Below are 18,462 nucleotides of genomic sequence, written 5' to 3' on the forward strand. Positions count from 1 at the left end.
GCGTGAGCCACCGCGCCCAACCTGGCGAGGACATTTTCTTCTGCCAGTGCAATGCCCAGAGAGGCAAGCCGCTAAGGGCTGGACATCCCCGGGGACATCGCATTGGGAGTCCCTGGGCGTCACAGTGCAGTGTGTACTCCGCCGTGGCTCCTGGATGACCACCCATGGGCAGTGGAGCTGGGGCAGGGATGGCATTCCAGGTCTGCAAAGTAGGGAAAGTGACGGCCCAAAGGAGCGAGGGTCCAGGTGAGCCGCACACCGAGCAGCGAGGGTCTGGGCCGGCCGCACATGGGACAGAGGCTGCAGAGCCCGTGCTGGGACAGTGCACACCAGGTGCTCGGCCTGCTGTCCCTAGAAAGTGTGGGTCAGAAAGAACGGACGTGCCTGTGTGCTCCTTGCTCGAAGTGGCGAGCGGCTCTTCCCAGGCTGGATCTCTGGACACTCCCGGTGGTGCTCTTGCCTGGTGGTCCACCACTGCACACGGTACATGGCAGGCTCCATCCCCTCGGTGGCCACTCTGTCTCCTCATAAGGCAGGTCAGAGAAACAAAGCCCTGGATGGCTGTGGCTGGGCTGGGCATTCTCCTCAGTCCCTGTAAGGGTGGGAAGTTTCCAAAACAATCTGTTATCCACACCAAGCTCCTTGACCAGAGTCCAGTAATGGGATGCTGGTGGTGTCCAGATGCCCCGAGACAGGCAGGAGAGGCACCGTACTGGGTTCATCCAAGGCCAGCTTAGGTCCTGGGAGCCCAGGACTGCCAGAGAGGAGAAAGGCAGGGCAGGGACACAGCACTGAGATGGAAGAGACCACCCCCAGAGCAGAGACCCCCAGAGCAGAGACCCCCGGGAGGGCAGAAACCCGGAGAGGGCAGAGACCCGGAGAGGGCAGAGATCACAGGAGGGCAGAGACTCTTGAGAGGTCAGAGACCTCTGAGGCCAGTGACCTCCAAGAGAGCAGAGGCCTGTGAGAGGCCAGAGACCCCTGAGAGTAGGGACCCCTGAGAGGGCAGAGACCTCCTAGAGGGCAGATACCCGCTTCCTTGTTTTTCCTTGTTTGCCAACTTCAATGTCATTCTTGCCCTCCCTTCCCCGCCTGAGTGGGCGGCCGTGGTGGCCTTAGTTACCCTCACGGGGCTTTAGGACCCTAAGAGCATGACTGAGCCCCCAAAGGCTCTGGTCTTCCAACAACATGATTCTTAGAGAGCAAAGCTCCTGCGGCTCCTGTGGGTAGCCAGGTGTGACTCGCTGTCCCCGGGAGGCGGGACCCTGCTGGACACCTCTGCCGGTGAGAATCAGGGGCGGTCTTTCTCTGCGTGGCTGCGTGGGGTGAGAGCCTCTGTCCCAGGGCAGATGTGGGGACAGACCCTGGTGGAGTGTGCGGGCCTGCTGGAGCTGGGGCGCCTGGAACTGTGGTGTGTGCCGGCCCCAGGAGCCTCTGTCCTCATGTGATCTTTGTGCACTCAGGACTTCGAGTCACATCTGGGTTTGGGGAAGGACCCTGGTTTTAGTTCCAGCTCTGGCAGTCACACCTGTGGGATCATGGGCAGGTCATCTTCCCTTTCCCAGCCTCAGTCTCCCCATCTGTACAACATGCATCCTCCTGTTGTGAGGATGTGTAGGTGCAGGAGACGTCCACCTCACCCGGCGCTGTCTGCAGGCATGAGGCTCTGTGAGGCGGGGCCCTCACCTGGGGGCTCTGTGGGGCTGTGCTGTGAGCTGGGTGAGGCGAGCCCTGGGCCATGGTAACAACAGGGCCAGGAACTTGCCCCTTTGCCCAGAACATTCCTCTCATCTGCCCCCTCCAGGCCTCGGCTTCCACACTTTTCCCTCCAGGGGACCTCCTCTTCCTTTCCTAGTTCCCCCGCCCGCCTCCATATTCACCTGTGTGCATGCCGGTGAGCAGGCGTCCAGGCTGGAGTGCTGGCGTCTGGGTCCCGGTCCTCACAGTCCCCACACCATGGCTGTCTCCTGATGTTTTTGGCTGACTCTCCCTGGAAGCAGAATGTGAGGCTAGGGTTGACGTGGAAGCCATTCATTTCTTTGGGAGGTGACTCAGGAGGACAGGGAGTAGGGAAGGGGGCGCGCCTGGGAGGGCTGATGACTTAGTGCCCCTGCTGAGCACCCTCCAGTGGCTCCCCTGGAGCGGGAAGGAGGCTGAGTATTTATCCAACTCCTGCCTGTGGGGATAACAAACGAGGGCCGCTCTAGGGATGTGACTGCCTGACACCCGGCCTGCCCCAACCCAGGCAGAGAGCCCTGGGCAGAGCCCCCTATTGCCGCCAGTGTCCTTTCCTGGCTATCATTCTCACTGCTGTATTTGCAGCGTGGTGGCCCAGGCACAGGACCCCCCCACCCCCAGGGTTCTGCCCCATCCTGACAGGGCTGGCCAAGAGCCTGGCATTGGGGGCCCGAGATGAGACCTCAGTGCTGTGTGGTGCCTGGGGTGGGGGACCGACAAGAGTGGGTGGGAGGCAGGTGCTTTCTGAAGTGTGCCTGGTCTGGCCTTTGTCCAGCGAGCTCTAGACACAGCTGCTAACCCTCAGGGCCCCTATGCCTGCCCCTTTGTCTAACTGCAGACTGGCACTCAGTGGCCATGGGTCTTGAACCAGGTCAGGTGGTGGGGGTTGAGCTGAGAGGGCCTTGTTCCAGGTCCTGGGTAATTGGCTGGGGTCTGGCCCTGGCTGGGGGTGTCCCCAGTGGCTCTGCTAGTCACCTGGTTAGTTGGCCTGGCAGTATGAAAAGTGGCAGGTCTCACAGACCCAAGGAACGAGCCGTTCCTAGTGAGATGGGAGGCCTTATGCAGGCTGAGTGTGCCCGAGTGTGAGCACTTGTGTGTGTGCACTCATGTTCACATGCCATACCTGTGTGTGCATGCAAGCATGTATATATGCACTTGCGCGTGTGTGGGTGTTGAGTGTAAATGTGTGCATGTGGGTGCATGTATGTGCACAAGTGTGCCTGTGTGTATGCATGTGCTGGCACATGTGCATGGTGTGTGTGCATGGTTATGTGTGTGCATGGGTGTGTGTGCATGCTGTGTACGTGCATGTGTGCTGGGGAGGGCCTGCTCACCACGTGCTGCAGGCACCGTGCGGGTGCCAGCCCCTCCTTGTCTGCCTTGCTCTCGCTGCCCTGCCTTGGCTCCCAGCCTTCCCCTACCCGGTTCTCTCTCTGCTTGGCGTCACTCCTTTCATAAATTCAGCCTGGCCATGGTTTCCATGGTGCTCTGATAAAACTGGAATTCCAGTCATAATTGCAGGGAGTGAGGGAGCTGGGAGAAAGCGAGGAGGTGGTAGGGGATCTTTTCTGTACAGGAAGCTCAGGTCTCAGTGGCTGTGGCTGGTTTTTCTTCCTTCAGAGGTATTTAGAGTGTACAGAATTCTCTCCCAGGAGCTCCCCTGTTGCCTCATGATGGCGACAGGCCAGCACTGTCCTCCTGGGCGGGTCTTACAGCTGATGGGCTTCTGTCTCTGTGCTGGAACAGCGCGGAGCTCAGCAGACCTGCTGGGTGGGGAGGGCCTGACCTGGGCTCTGGCTTCATGGGACTGGTGTTCGAGGGCGCCTGGGGCAGGCTGCCCGGCCAGTGTCTCCAGATCTCCTGCTCCATGACGGTGGAATTCCACGATTGTATTTCCATTCCTGTGATGTTCTCATCAATGTCAGTGTTCCTCGGGCTGGGGTGCACTGATCTCCTACGCCCTGCAGTGAACAGGGGTTGTGAGAATTCCCTGCAGGGGCTGGGGCAGCAGAGCCCCACATCCTCCGTTCTGTGCCAGCCAGGGGGGTGACGAGTCAGCCAGGTCCCGAGGAGCACGGAGCGGATGAATGAATGAATGAATGAATGGATGGATGGGTAGGTATAGGGAGGTGGCTCTCCCACCCCAGGGCACATCTGACTCTCCTGGAGAAGTTGTTAACATGCAGATTTCCAGGCCACCCCAGCTTCTGATTGCCTGGGGCTCAGCTGGGGCCTGGGAAGCTGGTCTGGAACAGGCTTCCTGGTGGTTCTGATGTGAGCCCGCCCATCTGCCTGCCCAGGAGACACAAGGCTCAGGGGCAGTGGGAGCACTGCAGGCCTGTGGTTGGGAAAGGGGCTTTCCTCTTTGTCCCCCAGAGGACAGCGTTTTGGCCGTCAACAAGGCCCTGCCTCTGCCCTAGAGGCTTGGGGCTGGGCAGGGGGCTTGAGGGACCCTGCTACGTGAGATGGAGGCAGAGGCAGGGAGGTGGGAAGGGGGATGAGGCAGGGACACGCCCAGCACAGAAGGCACTTCTGTGGGGCTGTCAGCTCTCGGGGAGGGGTCCTCCTGTGGGTGTGTCCTCTTGTCCTCCTGTGGGGGTGTCCTTCTGTGGGGATGGGAGGGACCTCCTCATCAGCTCACAAGCAGATGGTGGGTGAGTCCTTCCTTCCTTCCTTCCTTCCTTCCTTCCTTCCTTCCTTCCTTCCTTCCTTCCTTCCTTCCTTCCTTCCTTCCTTCCTTCCTTCCTTCCTTCCTTCCTTCCTTCCTTCCTTCCTTCCTTCCTTGGTTAGTTGATGAGACCATGGTCTTCAAGCTCAGGGAGGCTGTGGGCTCCTGGCAGATTACCAGAGCCTTGGCTTCCTCGGCCAGTCAAATGGGAACAGTGACCTAAGGATACTCAGCCCCAGGGCGGCCAGAGGCTCCCTGCACACAGCTGGGTTCAGCCAGGGCTCCCGGGCGATGCCTGACAGAATCTGCCCTTAAAGTCCTATCTCTCAATCCTCTTCCTCCTCCTCCAGAGATGCAGTCAGAGAGACAGCTCCCAGCTCCAGGGAGGAAGTGGCGAGAGGAAGGGGCAGGGAGAAGAGAGGAGAGGGAGGAGGGGCTTGGAGGGAGGCTCAGAGGGGAGGGAGGCTCAGACCAGAGAGAGGCTTGGAGGGGAGAGAGGCTCTAAAGTGGAGAGGACAGCAAGGACCTGGTTGCAGACAGTGCTATACCCCGGGCCACCTCCAGAGTGACAGGAGGTGTGGCACCAGGCTCCACGGTTGGTGGAGGGGGGGTCAGACTAGACCAGGGCAGAGAAGGAGCCAGGCAGCCAGGCACGAGGCTCATGAAAGATACCAGTTCCTTAACCTTATACATTGCGAAGTGTCAAACCCTGGGGACGAATCGGGCCACCGTCCTCCTCTGAAGGCTTGGGAGTGTAGACAGGTTCAGGCAGGGAGCCTGTGGAGGGCAGCAGTCGAGGGTCCAGGTGCCACTCTGGGCCAGGAGGGACACTGGCCTGGCCGCCAAGGCCCGAAGCCAAGGAAGGCAGCCTCCGCCTCCCTCCCAGCTCCCCTGGCGGGGCCAACCTTGGTCCTGCGGGCAGGGCCCTGAGTGCTAACTTCCACCTTATCCCACGTCCCAGCTCACAGTGGCAGAGCTGGAGTTCAGCCCAGGACCCTGTGCGTCGGCACCTGTGCCCTCATGGCTGTGCTGTGCTGCCTGGGGAAGAGGGAAGAGCTGGCATCCCCTCTTCACCCAACGCTCGCCACTCAGCCTCTGGGTGCACAACGCAGGCCCCCCAAGGGCTCCACATGGTGAGTGCCCTCTCCCTGTGCCCACCTTGTGACCACTCACAGCCGAAGGGAAGGGGGACCCCAAGGCAGCAGGCTCTCCTTGCCCCCATCCGGCCTCCTCCTGGCTCTGGGCTTTCCTCTGTCGGGGATTTAAGGCTACCTGGAGAGAGCAGCTGTTGGGTGGCAGGGTCTTCCCAGAGACCCTGCAGCCTCTTCTGATTCAGGGGCCCAGGAGTCCTCTCTCCAGCCATCCCCACCTCCGAGCTGGGCAGGTGCAGCATGGAGAGGAAGGTGGGGCACCATGCCCCTAGGGTGGGTGGGGTTGTCCTGTGTTTTTGCTGTCCTTTGGGTTAAGGTGGGGGGATCTTTGTTACCAGGAGATGCTGTGGCCACTACCACTTTAGCACAGACAAGGACAGGTTGAGCCTGGTGAGGATCTAGGGCAGCACCCCTTGGGAGGGCAGATGAAGGTGTGTGCTGGGTGCTGGGAGGGAGGGGCCTGGCAGCACGTGCCAAGACCCCATGAGATGATCAGGGTTATAGTTTATCTCCCCACCCTCACTCAGACCCCTCCCAGCCCTGCTGCCAGCCGACTGCCCCCAAAGGAAGGAGTCCTGAGCCCCCAGGCACAGGAAAACAACACTTAGAGAATCTCTAAGTGCTGCAGGGAGGGACAGGCAGGGCCAGGGCTGCTGAAGGTGGCCAAGAGGACCCCCTCAGAAAGGGGTGCTCTCTGCCACCAGGAGCCAGGAACCACAGCAGTCTCCTGACCACGGGGGCCCCCAGGCTCCTCCCCTCTGCCTCCCACCAGGGCCCTACTCAGCCCCTCTGTGGGCGCTCAAATCCCCCATGCTCCCGACCCGCCTTCTCCCTCCCCTGCTGCTCCCCTAGCACCTGTCTTTCTCCTCTCCAGCCACTCTGAGCCCCTCATGTCCCTGGGGAGACCCCTCACTCCTGCACTCTCCCTTGCTCAAGCTCTGCCTCCCACCGGCCCACCTGCCTCCTCCTCCAGGCAGCCTTCCTGGACTGTTCAAGCCCAAGCAAATGCTTCTTTTGCTGAGCTCCACAGGGTGAGCCCAGCACGCCTAATCCTGAGGTCCAGGAGGGTTGTGAGAAAGACTCCAGGGCGCCACCCTGCAGACTCTGCTGTCACCAGCCTCTTGTGGCTCAGGCTCAGGCAAGCAGGAGAAAAGCTGTTGGTGCCCTAAAAAGGAGCACAGCAGAGAGCCAGAGCCGCCCATCCAGGGATGTAGAATGACCAGGGCCTTGTTGGGGGAGAATCGGAAACGGTGGGTCAGGGAGGTGCCTGGGAACCCTCATTTTTAGAGCAGAAGTCCTGGGGTGAGGGTTCAGCTGCATCTTCTGTCTCCTCAGTGGCCTGCACGGGGTTGGGCCCAGGCCAGAGGCTCGGTACTGCACCCAGGCCTATCTGTCCACTGCTAAGGCCTTGACGGGGCCATGATCCCTCCAACCACAGGACCCCTGGGTTGGCTAGAGGGGCCATGGAGATCTGACCTGAGCGGTCACGGGACTCTGGGCTCCCCGCTTCACTGAGCCTCCTCTGTGTCCAGCTCACAGATCAGGAGACTGAAGCTCAGGAGACGGTGAGGACCTGCCCGCACAGGCCCCTCAGTGGTCACTAGGCCCTGCAGGAGGTCCACTGCTCCTTGAAGAATTAGGGAGGGTGGGTGGGCTGTGAGTAGAGGGATCCTGGCACCCCCGCCCGCCAGCCTCTGCAGCCAAAGCCCTGTGGTGCTTGGTAAGAGGCCCAGTGCAGGCTGGCTGCTGCGTCGGTGCGTGTCTGAATGAATGAGTGAGCGAATGAATGAGTGGGTGGGCACATGCAGGCCCTCAACACTCAAGTCCACATCCAGGGCCCTTCGGACACCTTTATTGAGAGATACAGGGGTTTGTTTTCATCAACTGCAGACGGTGGGAGTGGGGGTGGGCGTTTGAGCTATGGGGCTGCGTCATCCCCAGGGGTGGCTCAGGGGCTCCAGACTCCATGACCGATGCACTCATGGCAGACAGGGCCAGCTTCTGGGCACACATCATAACCTGGCTGCAAGCTAATGATATGGGATCAGGTGTCGTGGGTGTGTCTGTGGTGCGTGGACATGTGTCCCTAACTACAGCAAGTGCACAGAGAGGGGCACAAAGACATCAATAGGAAAAGCCGACTTCAGTCACAGTCAGTCACAGACCCCGCCCTGGAGATCCCGCGTCTACCGAGGGTCTGGGGCAGTGGGGCATCCACGTTGCCCTTTCTCAGAGCACCATCCTGAGAGACACCGTTCTGTCTGTTCCAGGGCGTGTCCTCCAGGACAGTCCCATCCAGGTGAGAGGGTGGAATGACCACACCTATTTCTTAGACGGGAAAACCGAGGCTCAGAAATTATGGCCCAAGGTCCAGGAGCCCCAGAGAAGGGTCTGAGGCTCTCCTGTCTGGCTCCGAGTCCAGGTCCGCGTTCAGAGCCCAGGCTGAGGGGCCTTAGCATTTGCTGAACTCTGAGCCCACTCCTGATACTCCTGAGCAGGGGTAGGGGCTGCACTGGCCTCTGGACCCCCCTGGCTGGCAGCAAAGCTCCTCTGCCCAGAGCAGACCATGTCATGGGAGCTCTGCGGGGGAGGAAGGTCCCTCTGTTTCCCTGGGGTTGGTGGCCCTCGGTCGCCGGGAGGGCTGCCTGGCTGACGACCAGGCTTGTGGGAGGCAAGGTTTGACAGGAAGTGCAGCGAATGGGCCTGACTCCTCTGGGCCCTGTTCTTGGTGAGCCGAAGGGTCCTGTGGTTGGAGAGGGATTTTGTGGGGCTCAAGAAACCCGTCAACTCAACAGCCAGATCCAAGTGACTGCAGATACTATAGCTTTCAACTCTCATTTCACAGACAGGGAAACTGAGTCTGGAGAAGGCAAAGTGGCTGAACACAGCCCAAGATCAGGTGTCCGGGTCCCGGGTCCACGTGGCCGGTGCAGGCAGCCTGCCCAGAGCCCATTTCCCCTGGGCAAAGGCTGCTCCGAGACATGGAAATCCTTTGAAGAAAAGGCTGACTTTTGCTTCCTGTGGCTCCCAGCTCCTGGCTGGTCCTGGCCAGCTTCTCCTGGGAATGTCTTCTCTTGGGCTCAGGCAACCTTCTTAAGCCAGGGGCCTGGCCAGTCCTGTCCTCTGTGGAGCCTGGATCCTAGAGACCAAGGAGGCGCCAGCCTTTTCAACTGCTTGGAGGCTGGGGCTAGGGCTGCCGCCGGCAGAGGGTGACAAATGAGTCTGTGCCTCAGCCCAGGGCTGCCGGCCAGCGATGCCTGGACACACCGCTCCTTCTCACCTGAAGCCTGAGTTCCTGGGACCTGGCGTCTTACTCGGACCAGGCACCATCGCCCCTGTCCCACATTCCCCTTTACAAGGCCCCACCCTGAAGCCAGCTCTGGGCATGGCTGCCAGACGTCAGCCTGCACAGCCACAAGCAGAGCACACGGAATGCGCACCCCATCCCAGCCATGGCCACGTGGGCAGGTGCGGGAGACCAGGCCCCTGATCCCTTCTGCGGAGCCTGAGAGGCCACAGCTAAAGATCATGAGGCTGAGGCCTGAGCCCCCTCCCACTTGGTGTCCCGGCAGAGCCCCTGGGCCTTGGCCTGGGTGAAGAAGGGAGGGAGGAGGGGAGGCTGAGGTCTGGGCGATTCTAGGTCAACCCATTTTTGTCCTTTTTGGGCTCATGGTCCCTTCTGGGGGCTACGGCTGCCTGCGGCAAGGGTGGTGGGAGGGACACCCTGGCCCCAGCAGTGGGCCCCCAGCTTGCCAGGCCTGAAGGGGAGAGTCAGGGAGCTTTCTTGGAACTGCCTGAGGGAGGGGGGCATGCGTCTGCATGGCAGGGTCTGCAGGCAAGGCGCAAAGGCACAGAGCCTGTGGGACTGGGGCTGGACTCCCCGAGCTAGACAGAAGGGGTGCAGGCCTCAGAGATGTGGACATGGGAACAGCAGCCCAGACACCAGAGGCCCAGCCCCACACAGCACCTTTCATTTCCTTCTCTGGAACCATCCATTAGTCAGGGAACAAAGAAAACGGCCTTTGGCTGCACACTAATTTCTCCTTGTGAGAGGCCCTTTTCCTATCTGGGAGAGGAGCCCTCTCTTGTTCTGGCTTTCAAAGAGGAGACGGGGGAGGGGTGGGGAGGAGTTGGGGACAGGCCCGGGAGACGTGGATGAGAAACAGGGGTTAGGGGGTGGAAGGGGGGGTCCCAGGCCTCAGACTCCAGCACAGGCTGGCCTCTGCCCAACCCCCATCAAGGCTCCCGGGTGGGGGCTGCTCTGTTTTTCGGGGGCAAGGACCCATGGCCAGGCTCCTCCTGGACATGGCCTGCCGCGCAGAGCCTAGTACAGCGTCTCGCGGGTGGCATTGCTGGACAGGGTGTGGTTGCTGGACACGCTGTTGGCCTTCCTCGAGAAGGTTGGCCTCTTCCTCCTACGCCGCCACACAGGGCAGATGCAGGCCAGTGTGGCCAGGAAGATGTGGCGGAAGTTGGCGGAGACGAGGTTGTACAGGATTGGGTTGATGGTGGAGCTGACGTAAAAGAGTGCGTTGGTCACCATGTAGAAGTAGTGGTAGAAGTCGTAGAGGAACCTGCGGGGAGAGGAGGCATTCAGACCCCAGACAGAGCTCTTGAGGGCCCCAAGGCAGGGGTGAGAGCTGGGGCCACAGTGGCCGAGGGACGTGGTGGCTCAGATGCTGATTAAAACAGCACTTGAGAATGGTTGCGCATGGGGATGTTTCACAGCAAACTCCAGGGTCTGGCTTCTCCTGAGCAGCTGCAAGTTACGGTTGTGCTCCTGCCCAGCCTGGCCTTCTTTAGGCCGGGCGTGGGCTCTGTTTCTCCATCCCTACCTCTCCCTGCGGCCGCCTGCATTGCCCTTCGCAGCTCTGTGCATCCAAGGGTCCAGGGCTCGGCTGGTCCTGGCCCAACCAAACAGCCAGGGCAGGAACCCCCTTCACATCTCCCCAGCAGCCACATACCTTGCCCTCAACTTGTTGCCTCCTCCCTCACCAGGCAGCTCAATTACCACCAGGCAGTCCTGAGTTTCAGAAGCTTTTGCGGTGGCCGCACTCTGTTGCCTGTGCCTTCTCCCCCTCATTGGTCCTAGGTGCGCCCTCCCCAGTGGTTGTCACTGGAAGGCACCTGTTATTCTGGAATCTGGCAGCCCCACTGCACAGAAAACGGCTCACAAGTAGGTCCCAAGCTGCCATCTCAGGACGGCCAGCTGGCAAGGCTGGCCTCTGGCTGGCACCTGGGGCTTTGGATTTGGGAAGGCTCTGCCATTTTCGGATGAGAGGGGCTCCCTGCACCTGAATTGTTGGTGCAAACAGTAGGGGTTTTGCCAGGCAGTGGGTGCCCCTGTGATCAGCCCCCACATTGTCCCGTGAGGCTCCTCTGGGAGGGGGCCCTGGACACTGCATCTGGTCTCCCCGGACCCCACTCCGTGTGTCTTTTTCCTTTGTTGACTTTGCTGTATAAGCCAAGTTTGTCAGTATTGCAGCTCTTGCTGTGATAAGTCACAGCCCTGAGTATAACTCCAGGCTGAGCCCTGTGGGTCCAACCTGGGTGGCCTTGGGGCTCTGACAGCTGCCATATGAGGAGGTGACACCCCCACCATGTCCCCAGCAGAGCCAGGGATGTCTCTCTTTACGCCTTCGGGAAACTGCCTGGCTGGGCCATCTCTCTTAGGACCGACTTGCCTTCTCTGTACCAGACTGGCCTGCACAGTCCCTGCCCTGAACCTATCCCTCCAAGGCCTTCTCTCGGCCCCAGTCACAGCACACCCCTGCCCAGGGGGTCACCGGGGGACACACCACACCCCTGTCCTGAGTGGGTCCTCTCAGCAGTGCCTGCCACACCCGCCCTCTGTTTTGGGAGCACTTACTTGTCCAGCACCCAACCTCCCAGTACTCACGGAGTCCACTGCTCGTCCGAAATGTAGCAGAACATGAGGCGCCGCACGTGGTAGGGCAGCCAGCAGACCACAAAGGCAATGACCACTGCACCTGAGGCACAGAGACATGGGCTCAGAGATAGGACACGGGCTCAGAGAGGGACAGATATGGGCTTGGGGAAGGAGACACAGGCTCAGAGACAGGACACGGGCTCAGAGAGGGAGAGACATGGGCTCAGGGAGGTAAACACTGGCTCAGAGACAGAAACATGGTCTCAGAGACAGAGAGATAATGGCCTCAGAGAAAGAAACACATGGCCTGAGGGAGGTGCAGGGAGACATCCCATGTTCATGGATTGGAAGGCTTAATATTGTTACGGTGTCAGTACTACCCAAAGCCCTCTACAGATTCAATTCCTATCAAATTTCAAGAGTGCTTTTTGCAGAAATAGAAAAATCTATCCTACAATACATATGAAATCTCAAAGGATCCCGGGCAGCCAAAACAATCTTGTAAGAAAATAAAGTTGGAGGTCTTACACTTCTTGATTTCAAAACTTACTACAAAGTTACAGTATTGTGCTGGCTTAAAGATAGACAAATAGACCAAGGGAGTACACTAGAAATCCCAGAAACGAACCCTCACCTTTATGGTCAAGCGATCTTCAACAAGACCATTCAGTGGGGAAAGGACAGTCTATTCAATAAACGGTGTCAGGAAAACGGGACATCCACTTATATGAAGGTGGATCCTCCCCTCACACCATATACAAAAATGGACTTGAAGTGAATTAAAGACCTGAACATAAGAACTAAAACCATAAAACTCCTGGGAGAAAACATAATGAGTTCACAACACTGAGTTTGGCAATGATTTCTTGGGTATGACACCAAAAGCACAGGTTACAAAAGAAAAAAGTAGATAAATTGAACAACATAAACACTAAATTTCTGTGTATCAAAGGATGCCATCAGGAGAGTGGAAGTCGACGCACAGAAAGGGAGAAAATATTTGCAAATCACATCTGATAATGAGTTAACCTCAAGAGTATAACTCTTAAAACTCAACATGAAAACAAACAATCCAATTCAAAAATGGGCAAAGGACTCAGATATTTCTCCAAAATAGATACAAATGGTCAACAAGCACATGAAAGATGTTATTAATCATTAATCATAAATCACTGGAGAAATGCAAATCTAAACCACAACGAGATGCCACCTCAAATCTATTAGGATGGCTACTATTAAAACAACAGGCACACGCCAGGCCCAGGACACACCTCGGAGGTCGGCAAGCCAGCAGTCCTAAGCTGGGGCTGGTCCTCAGGGTTTTGACAGAATGGGCATTGCCCTGCTGTGGGCCACACCTTGGGCTTCACCAGCCCTGAGAGCTCTGTGTCCAAAGCCCTGGCTGGTTCCCATGAGCAGGGAAGGCTCAGCCCAGAGCCAGGCTCTCTTAGGGTAGTATACTTGGCTGTGGGCCTCTCCTGTGACTGGCCACATCTTCAAACAAGCCCTGAAAATGGGCCAGCACCAGGGAGGAGCTCAAGCCAAATGCTTCAGGCAAATCAAACTGAAGACCTGGGTCTCAGGCATGAAAGGGCTTCATTCTCTCCTATTCCCATCACACTCTCCAAGCCCTGCTCGGAGAATGTGAACAAGGGAGGGAGGGAGGGATGGAAGGAGGGATGGATGGATGGAGCGAGGGAGAGAGGAAGGGGTGAAATGAGGGATGGAGGGAGGGAGAGTGGGAGGGATGGAATGAGGGAGGGACGGAGGGATGATGGATGGATGGAGGGAGGGATGAAAGGAGGGAGGGAGAGAGGGATGGATGGCTGGAGGGAGGGAGGAAGGAAGGGAGGGAGAGGTAGAGGAGTGAATGGAGGGAGGGAGAGAGGGATGGATGGATGGAGGGAGGGAGAGAGGGAGGGATGAAATGAGGGATGGAGGGAGGGAGAGTGGGAGGGATGGAATGAGGGAGAGAGGAAGGGATGATGGATGGAGGGAGGGAGGAAGGAAGGGAGGGAGAGGTAGAGGAGTGAATGGAGGGAGGGAGAGAGGGATGGTTGGATGGAGGGAGGGATGAAGGGAGGAGGGAGGGGTGGATGGATGGAGGCAGGGAAGGAGGGATGGAGGGATGGAGGGAGGGAAGGAAGGATGGATGGATGGAGGGAGGGAAGGATGGAGGGAGGGAAGGATGGAGGGAGGGAAGGATGGATGGAGGGATGGAGGGAGGGAAGGATGGAGGGAGGGAAGGATGGATGGAGGGATGGAGGAAGGATGGATGGATGGGTGGAGGGAAGGATGGATGGAGGGATGGAGTGCAGAATGGCACTCACCCCTGGGGGGAGCTGGCACCCTTGGGTCTTGGCCTGATAGCTCCATCCCTATGTCTTTAAACCTTGCCCAGGCTTGGGGTGGTTCAGCGCGCGCTGCCTTTGCTGGCCCTGGCCTGCCTCCCGCCCCTGGAGGGCCCAGAGGTTACGTACGTAGAACGCGCACGCCGTGCCGCAGGGCCTGGACCCTTCCGGGCTCGATGGCCATGCTGAATGTGCTGTGCTCTCCCCCAACCGTGCACACCTGGCCCTGCTCGGCCGCCTGGCGCACCATGACAGTCAGCTTGTTAGCGATGATGGTGTTCAGGACCGAGATGACCACCATGGGGAATATGAAGGACATGAAGGTGTTGACCTGCGGAGAGGAACGGGGAGGCCGTCAGAGCTAGCAGCAGGACTCATGCACCCCCAACTGGGTTCCCTGCTGTGCTGGCTGGGGTGTCAGGCCTGCTAGGTGCGAGGCCCTCAATCAACACAAGTTCAGGAGGTCCGGCCCTATCCCAGCTGCCCGGAAGACACAGCCACCCCAGCCGCTGTTCCAAGCTGGCCCTCAGCCTGCCCCCAACCTTGCCTCTGACTGGGAAGAAGTTTGCAGACTCCCCCACCTTCATGGGCCCCTCCCGAGGGTCCCACTTGTACACAGCAAGGAACACAAACACGGGGGTGTCCCAGCTGTGGCAAAGGTCCTGGGCTCTTGGTTCCCAGGTCTGGACATGTTGTGTCTATGGCTGAAGCCCACAAGCACGTGGCTGCCCTCTCTGAGGCCCGTCTTGTGGGACAGCCAAGCCCTGGCCTTGCAGCTGTGTGCAGACGGTTCTCTTAGGTCCTGACAGCTCACACTAATAGAAGCCCCTTCCTCTCGCCCACCCCAGCTACCTCTCAGGGCATTGAAAGGTACAGGGCCCCTGTTATTAGCACCTGGAGCCCCCGCTCCCCAACTCTAGCTTCCACAGCAACCCACAAGGCTGGGTCATCACAGCTACTCGGCACCTGATCCGAGTCCTGGACAGGCTAGAGGTCCTGCCCAAAGACTCCAGCGCAGGAGGGGCTGCGCCTGGATTTGAGCCTGGCCTGAGCTGAGTCCTGCTCCTTCTGCGACTCCTGGCTGAGATGTGACTCTGCAGGCACTGGCAGCGTGGCCGTGGCTTCCCAAATGGGGCAGTGGCCCAGCCTCCTCCTCAACCAGAGCTGCTGCTCAGAACAGGAAGGGGATGCGTCTGTGGACGCGCAGCAGGAGAACCTGCCAGGACGGCCATGGCCCAGCTTCCAGTGGAGAAACCGGCACCCCTCCCCGGGGCAGTGGAATAACAGCCATCAATGGCTTTCAAATCTTCCTTGGCCTTGGATTCTTTGTAAGATGTTCTTCTCTGCAAGCCAGATCTTGGTGCCTTTGGCTTCCACACTTGCGGGTTCGATCTTGTGCCAGAGACGGAGGCTGCTCCCTCTCTGCCAAGCTGCCTGGGATCCTCATGCTGAATTTCTGATTCCAAGAAGCTTTTGGCTGTCTTGGAGAAATGGTGTGTACTGGCTCTGCGGCCCGTGGCTGTGATTTCAGTAGAAAGTTCAGGGGTATCAGCCATGGGGTTCCCTGGGCTGGGCTGCAGGGGCCACCTCCCTTCCGACCTCCTCCCACCAGGGAGAGCAGAGCTGTGTGGCCTCAACAGTCCAAGTCAGGACGGTCCCAGTGAGGACAATCCTCGCCGTGTCCCGCTAATGAAGGCGGCGGTGGCCATGGGACAGAGCAGCCACGGAGAGGTGCCGGGTCATGGGAATGTCGGTGGGTTTATCCTTGGCCCCCTCTGGGCACTGACTGAGGCACCTTTGAAGGTCCTTCCTGCTCCCACTGAAGCTCCCGGCTCCACTCAGAAGCACTCAGAGGCCTTCAGGGAGGAGCAGCCTGAGTTCACCCACATTTTCCATTTGAGCAGAGTTCAGCTAATAGATCAGAAGACATGCATGGAGAGGGGGCACTCAAACCCCCGGGAGGCAGCGTCCTGCACCTGCCAGCCCCGCGTCCCTCGCTCCTGCCACCTGTGTGGGCTCCTGACAGCTACTGCCACTGCTGCTGACCGTGGCTGGGTGACGGGTCTCTTCTGCCCTCCCCCGCATGGGTGTCTGGATCTGAGGCTGTCCCACGTCCCTCATGTTCTGCTACTCTGGCTAAAGTTCACCTTCTGCAGGACAACAAGGTGCTGGTGAGACTGGGGGCAGGTAAAAACTCCCTCTTCCCACTTGGGCTGCTGGGAGCGGGAACGGGGGATGGCCAGGCCCCGCCTCAGGAGACAAACCAATTCCCTGTGAGTCACTGCAATCCGGGGATAGTTTAAACAGCACCAATGTATCCAACACAGATTTTAAATGTCAAAACATTTAAAATACCAACCTCACCGACACGGGCGGCAAAAATAGCTACCTCTGGGGGCCGGTGGGTTGTGGGGTCTGGCCCTGACCCCCTGGTTGCCCCTGTGGAAGGATCCTGCAGTTTCCAGAGGGAGGGAGCAGGGGCTGCCGCAGGGCCATGTGTGGGGACAGAGGCAGGGCAGCCCTGCCTTGCAGAGGGAGTGCGGCCCTCCCCCGCCTCCCCCACCTGTCCACCCTGGAGACTGAAGCTGAGTAGGATTGGGGGGTGACGGGAATGCACCCTGACTCCTGGGGCCAGGCTTCTCTTCCCAGACGCACAGCTGGAAGCAGGGGCTTTGGCTCGTGGCATCCTTACCCTCTCTCCCTCTCTAGGTAAGGAGCTGCCCCCACCTCCACGACAGGCAAAGGGAGCACGTCCGTGAGCAGCGCGGGGGCTCGGAGGAAAGGCTGCGATGCTGCCGGGGTGAGGGAAGGACTGAGCAGGGGCAAGGACAGGCCCCTTCCTGGACAGAAGGACCCGCTGAGATCACCTCTGCACATCCAGTCCCCATAAAACACGAGAGCTATGTGCGTAGACACACACAATAGTCTCAGAATGGCCAGGAAGGCTCTTGAAAGGCAGGTCGCTGAGACAAGGGCGCCTCAGCCTTGCCAGCCACTGGGATGTACCTGAGTGTCACTGAGAGTGACCTTAACGAGGAAAATGAGGCATTGACTGTGCCAGATCAGACAGAAGCTCCGTCTGTGATGGAGACAGCATCCAGATCATCCGGGAGAAGACTGGCCACCCAGGCATGGTGCTGGACAGCTGATGGACTGGACCACAGCCTCCTTCCCCTGGGGACCCGTGCACCCTCCATCCAGCTGGCATGTGGCCCAGACCTGGCCAATCAACACATCCCAACAGGCCTGGGTGGACCCTCATTGGACAAGTCAGCCAAAGATTTGCACCAATCACATTTGTCTGATGAGGGCCAGCCCCAGGCCTTTGCTAGACAACACTTTGCTTGGGCTCACTGAGTGGGACATACATCTGTGGCCGTTGGTGCCATTTTCCTACCTTTCAGGGAAGACCTGCCTAAGAGTGAAGCCAGCACCGGTGGAACAGAGCACCCCAGGACACCGTTTGTGCTCCTGGATCAAGCTGTGCCTGCAGCTATTACTCTTGGACTTTCAGTGTGTCTTGAGCGAAATAAATATTCCTTTTTTTAAGGAATAAGACAATTTGACTTAGTTCCTGGAGCTTGTACCATAACTCATAGAGATCTTACACCAAAAAAATTCCAGATGGGGTGAGAAGATTGAAAAGATTAAAACCTAAAACCAAAAACCTTCATGGAAGTTTTAAATTTTAATGTATATATTTTTAACCTTTTCCCACAGCTTTATTGAGGGATAATTGACAAATAAAAATTGTATCTATTGGCCGGGTACCGTGGTTCATTCCCGGAATCCCAGTATTTTGGGAGGCTGAGGCTACAGTGAGCTATGACTGCGTCACTGCACTCCAGCCTGGGTGACAGAGCGAGACGCCCATCTCAAAAAATTTGTATCTATTTACTGTGTACGATGTGATGTTTTGATCTATGGATAATCGTGAAGTGATCACCACCATCAAGCTAATGAATACATCCATCACCTCACATAGTGGCCCCCTTTTATCGTGGTGAGAACACAAGATTTATTCTAGGAAATTTTGAGTGTGCAATGCAGTATTGTTAACTCTGGTCCTCATGCCATACCTCAAAGCTCCTGAACTTACTCGCCTTATACCTGAAACTTTGCAGCCCCTGATTGTCCTCTTCCCCTTCCTCATTCCCCTCCCCCAGCACTCAGTGCTCTGCTCTCTGTTTTCACGAGTTTGGCTTTTTCAGATTCCACACATAAGCGAGATCACACAGTATTTGTCTTTCTGCGCCTGGCTTATTTCACTTAGCATAATGTCCCCAGGTTTACTGAGGTTACTGCAAATGACAAGATCTGCTTGTTTTTCAAGACGGAGCAGCACTCCGCTGTGTATCTGCATCATGCTCTCCAGACAGAGCAGCACTCCGCTGTGTATCTGCACCACGCTCTCTTGATCCGGGGGTCTGTTGAGGGACACTTGGGGTGATTCCGTATCTTGGCTATAGTGAACAGTGCTGCAGTGGACATGGGCTTGCAGGGATCTTTTCAAGATCCAGATTCCACTTCCTTTGCATAAAGACCCAGAAGTGGGATTGCTGGATCCTATGGTGGTTCTATCTTTAATTTTTTTGAGGAGCCCTCATACTGTTTTCTGTAACAGCTGTACCCACTTCATACATTCCCACCAACAGTGCACCAGGG

At 58.0% G+C, this 18,462-nt stretch overlaps 1 protein-coding gene across 1 annotated transcript in view; it reads right to left on the bottom strand.

Annotated features, from left to right (window-relative positions):
* Positions 1–7,380: 7,380 nt before the first annotated feature.
* The window catches only part of NTSR1 (neurotensin receptor 1), a 54,516-nt gene continuing 43,434 nt past the window's right edge, over positions 7,381–18,462 (bottom strand). The window contains exons 2-4 of the mRNA XM_010365207.2: positions 13,927–14,128; positions 11,456–11,546; positions 7,381–10,130 (exon numbers count right to left, since the gene is read on the bottom strand). Of these exons, the coding sequence (XP_010363509.2) occupies positions 9,881–10,130; positions 11,456–11,546; positions 13,927–14,128 (543 nt within the window). The 3' untranslated portion in view covers positions 7,381–9,880. The remainder of the gene's footprint in view (positions 10,131–11,455; positions 11,547–13,926; positions 14,129–18,462) is intronic.

This window comes from Rhinopithecus roxellana, chromosome 13 (genome assembly GCF_007565055.1).
Source record: "Rhinopithecus roxellana isolate Shanxi Qingling chromosome 13, ASM756505v1, whole genome shotgun sequence".
Taxonomy (NCBI): domain Eukaryota; kingdom Metazoa; phylum Chordata; class Mammalia; order Primates; family Cercopithecidae; genus Rhinopithecus; species Rhinopithecus roxellana.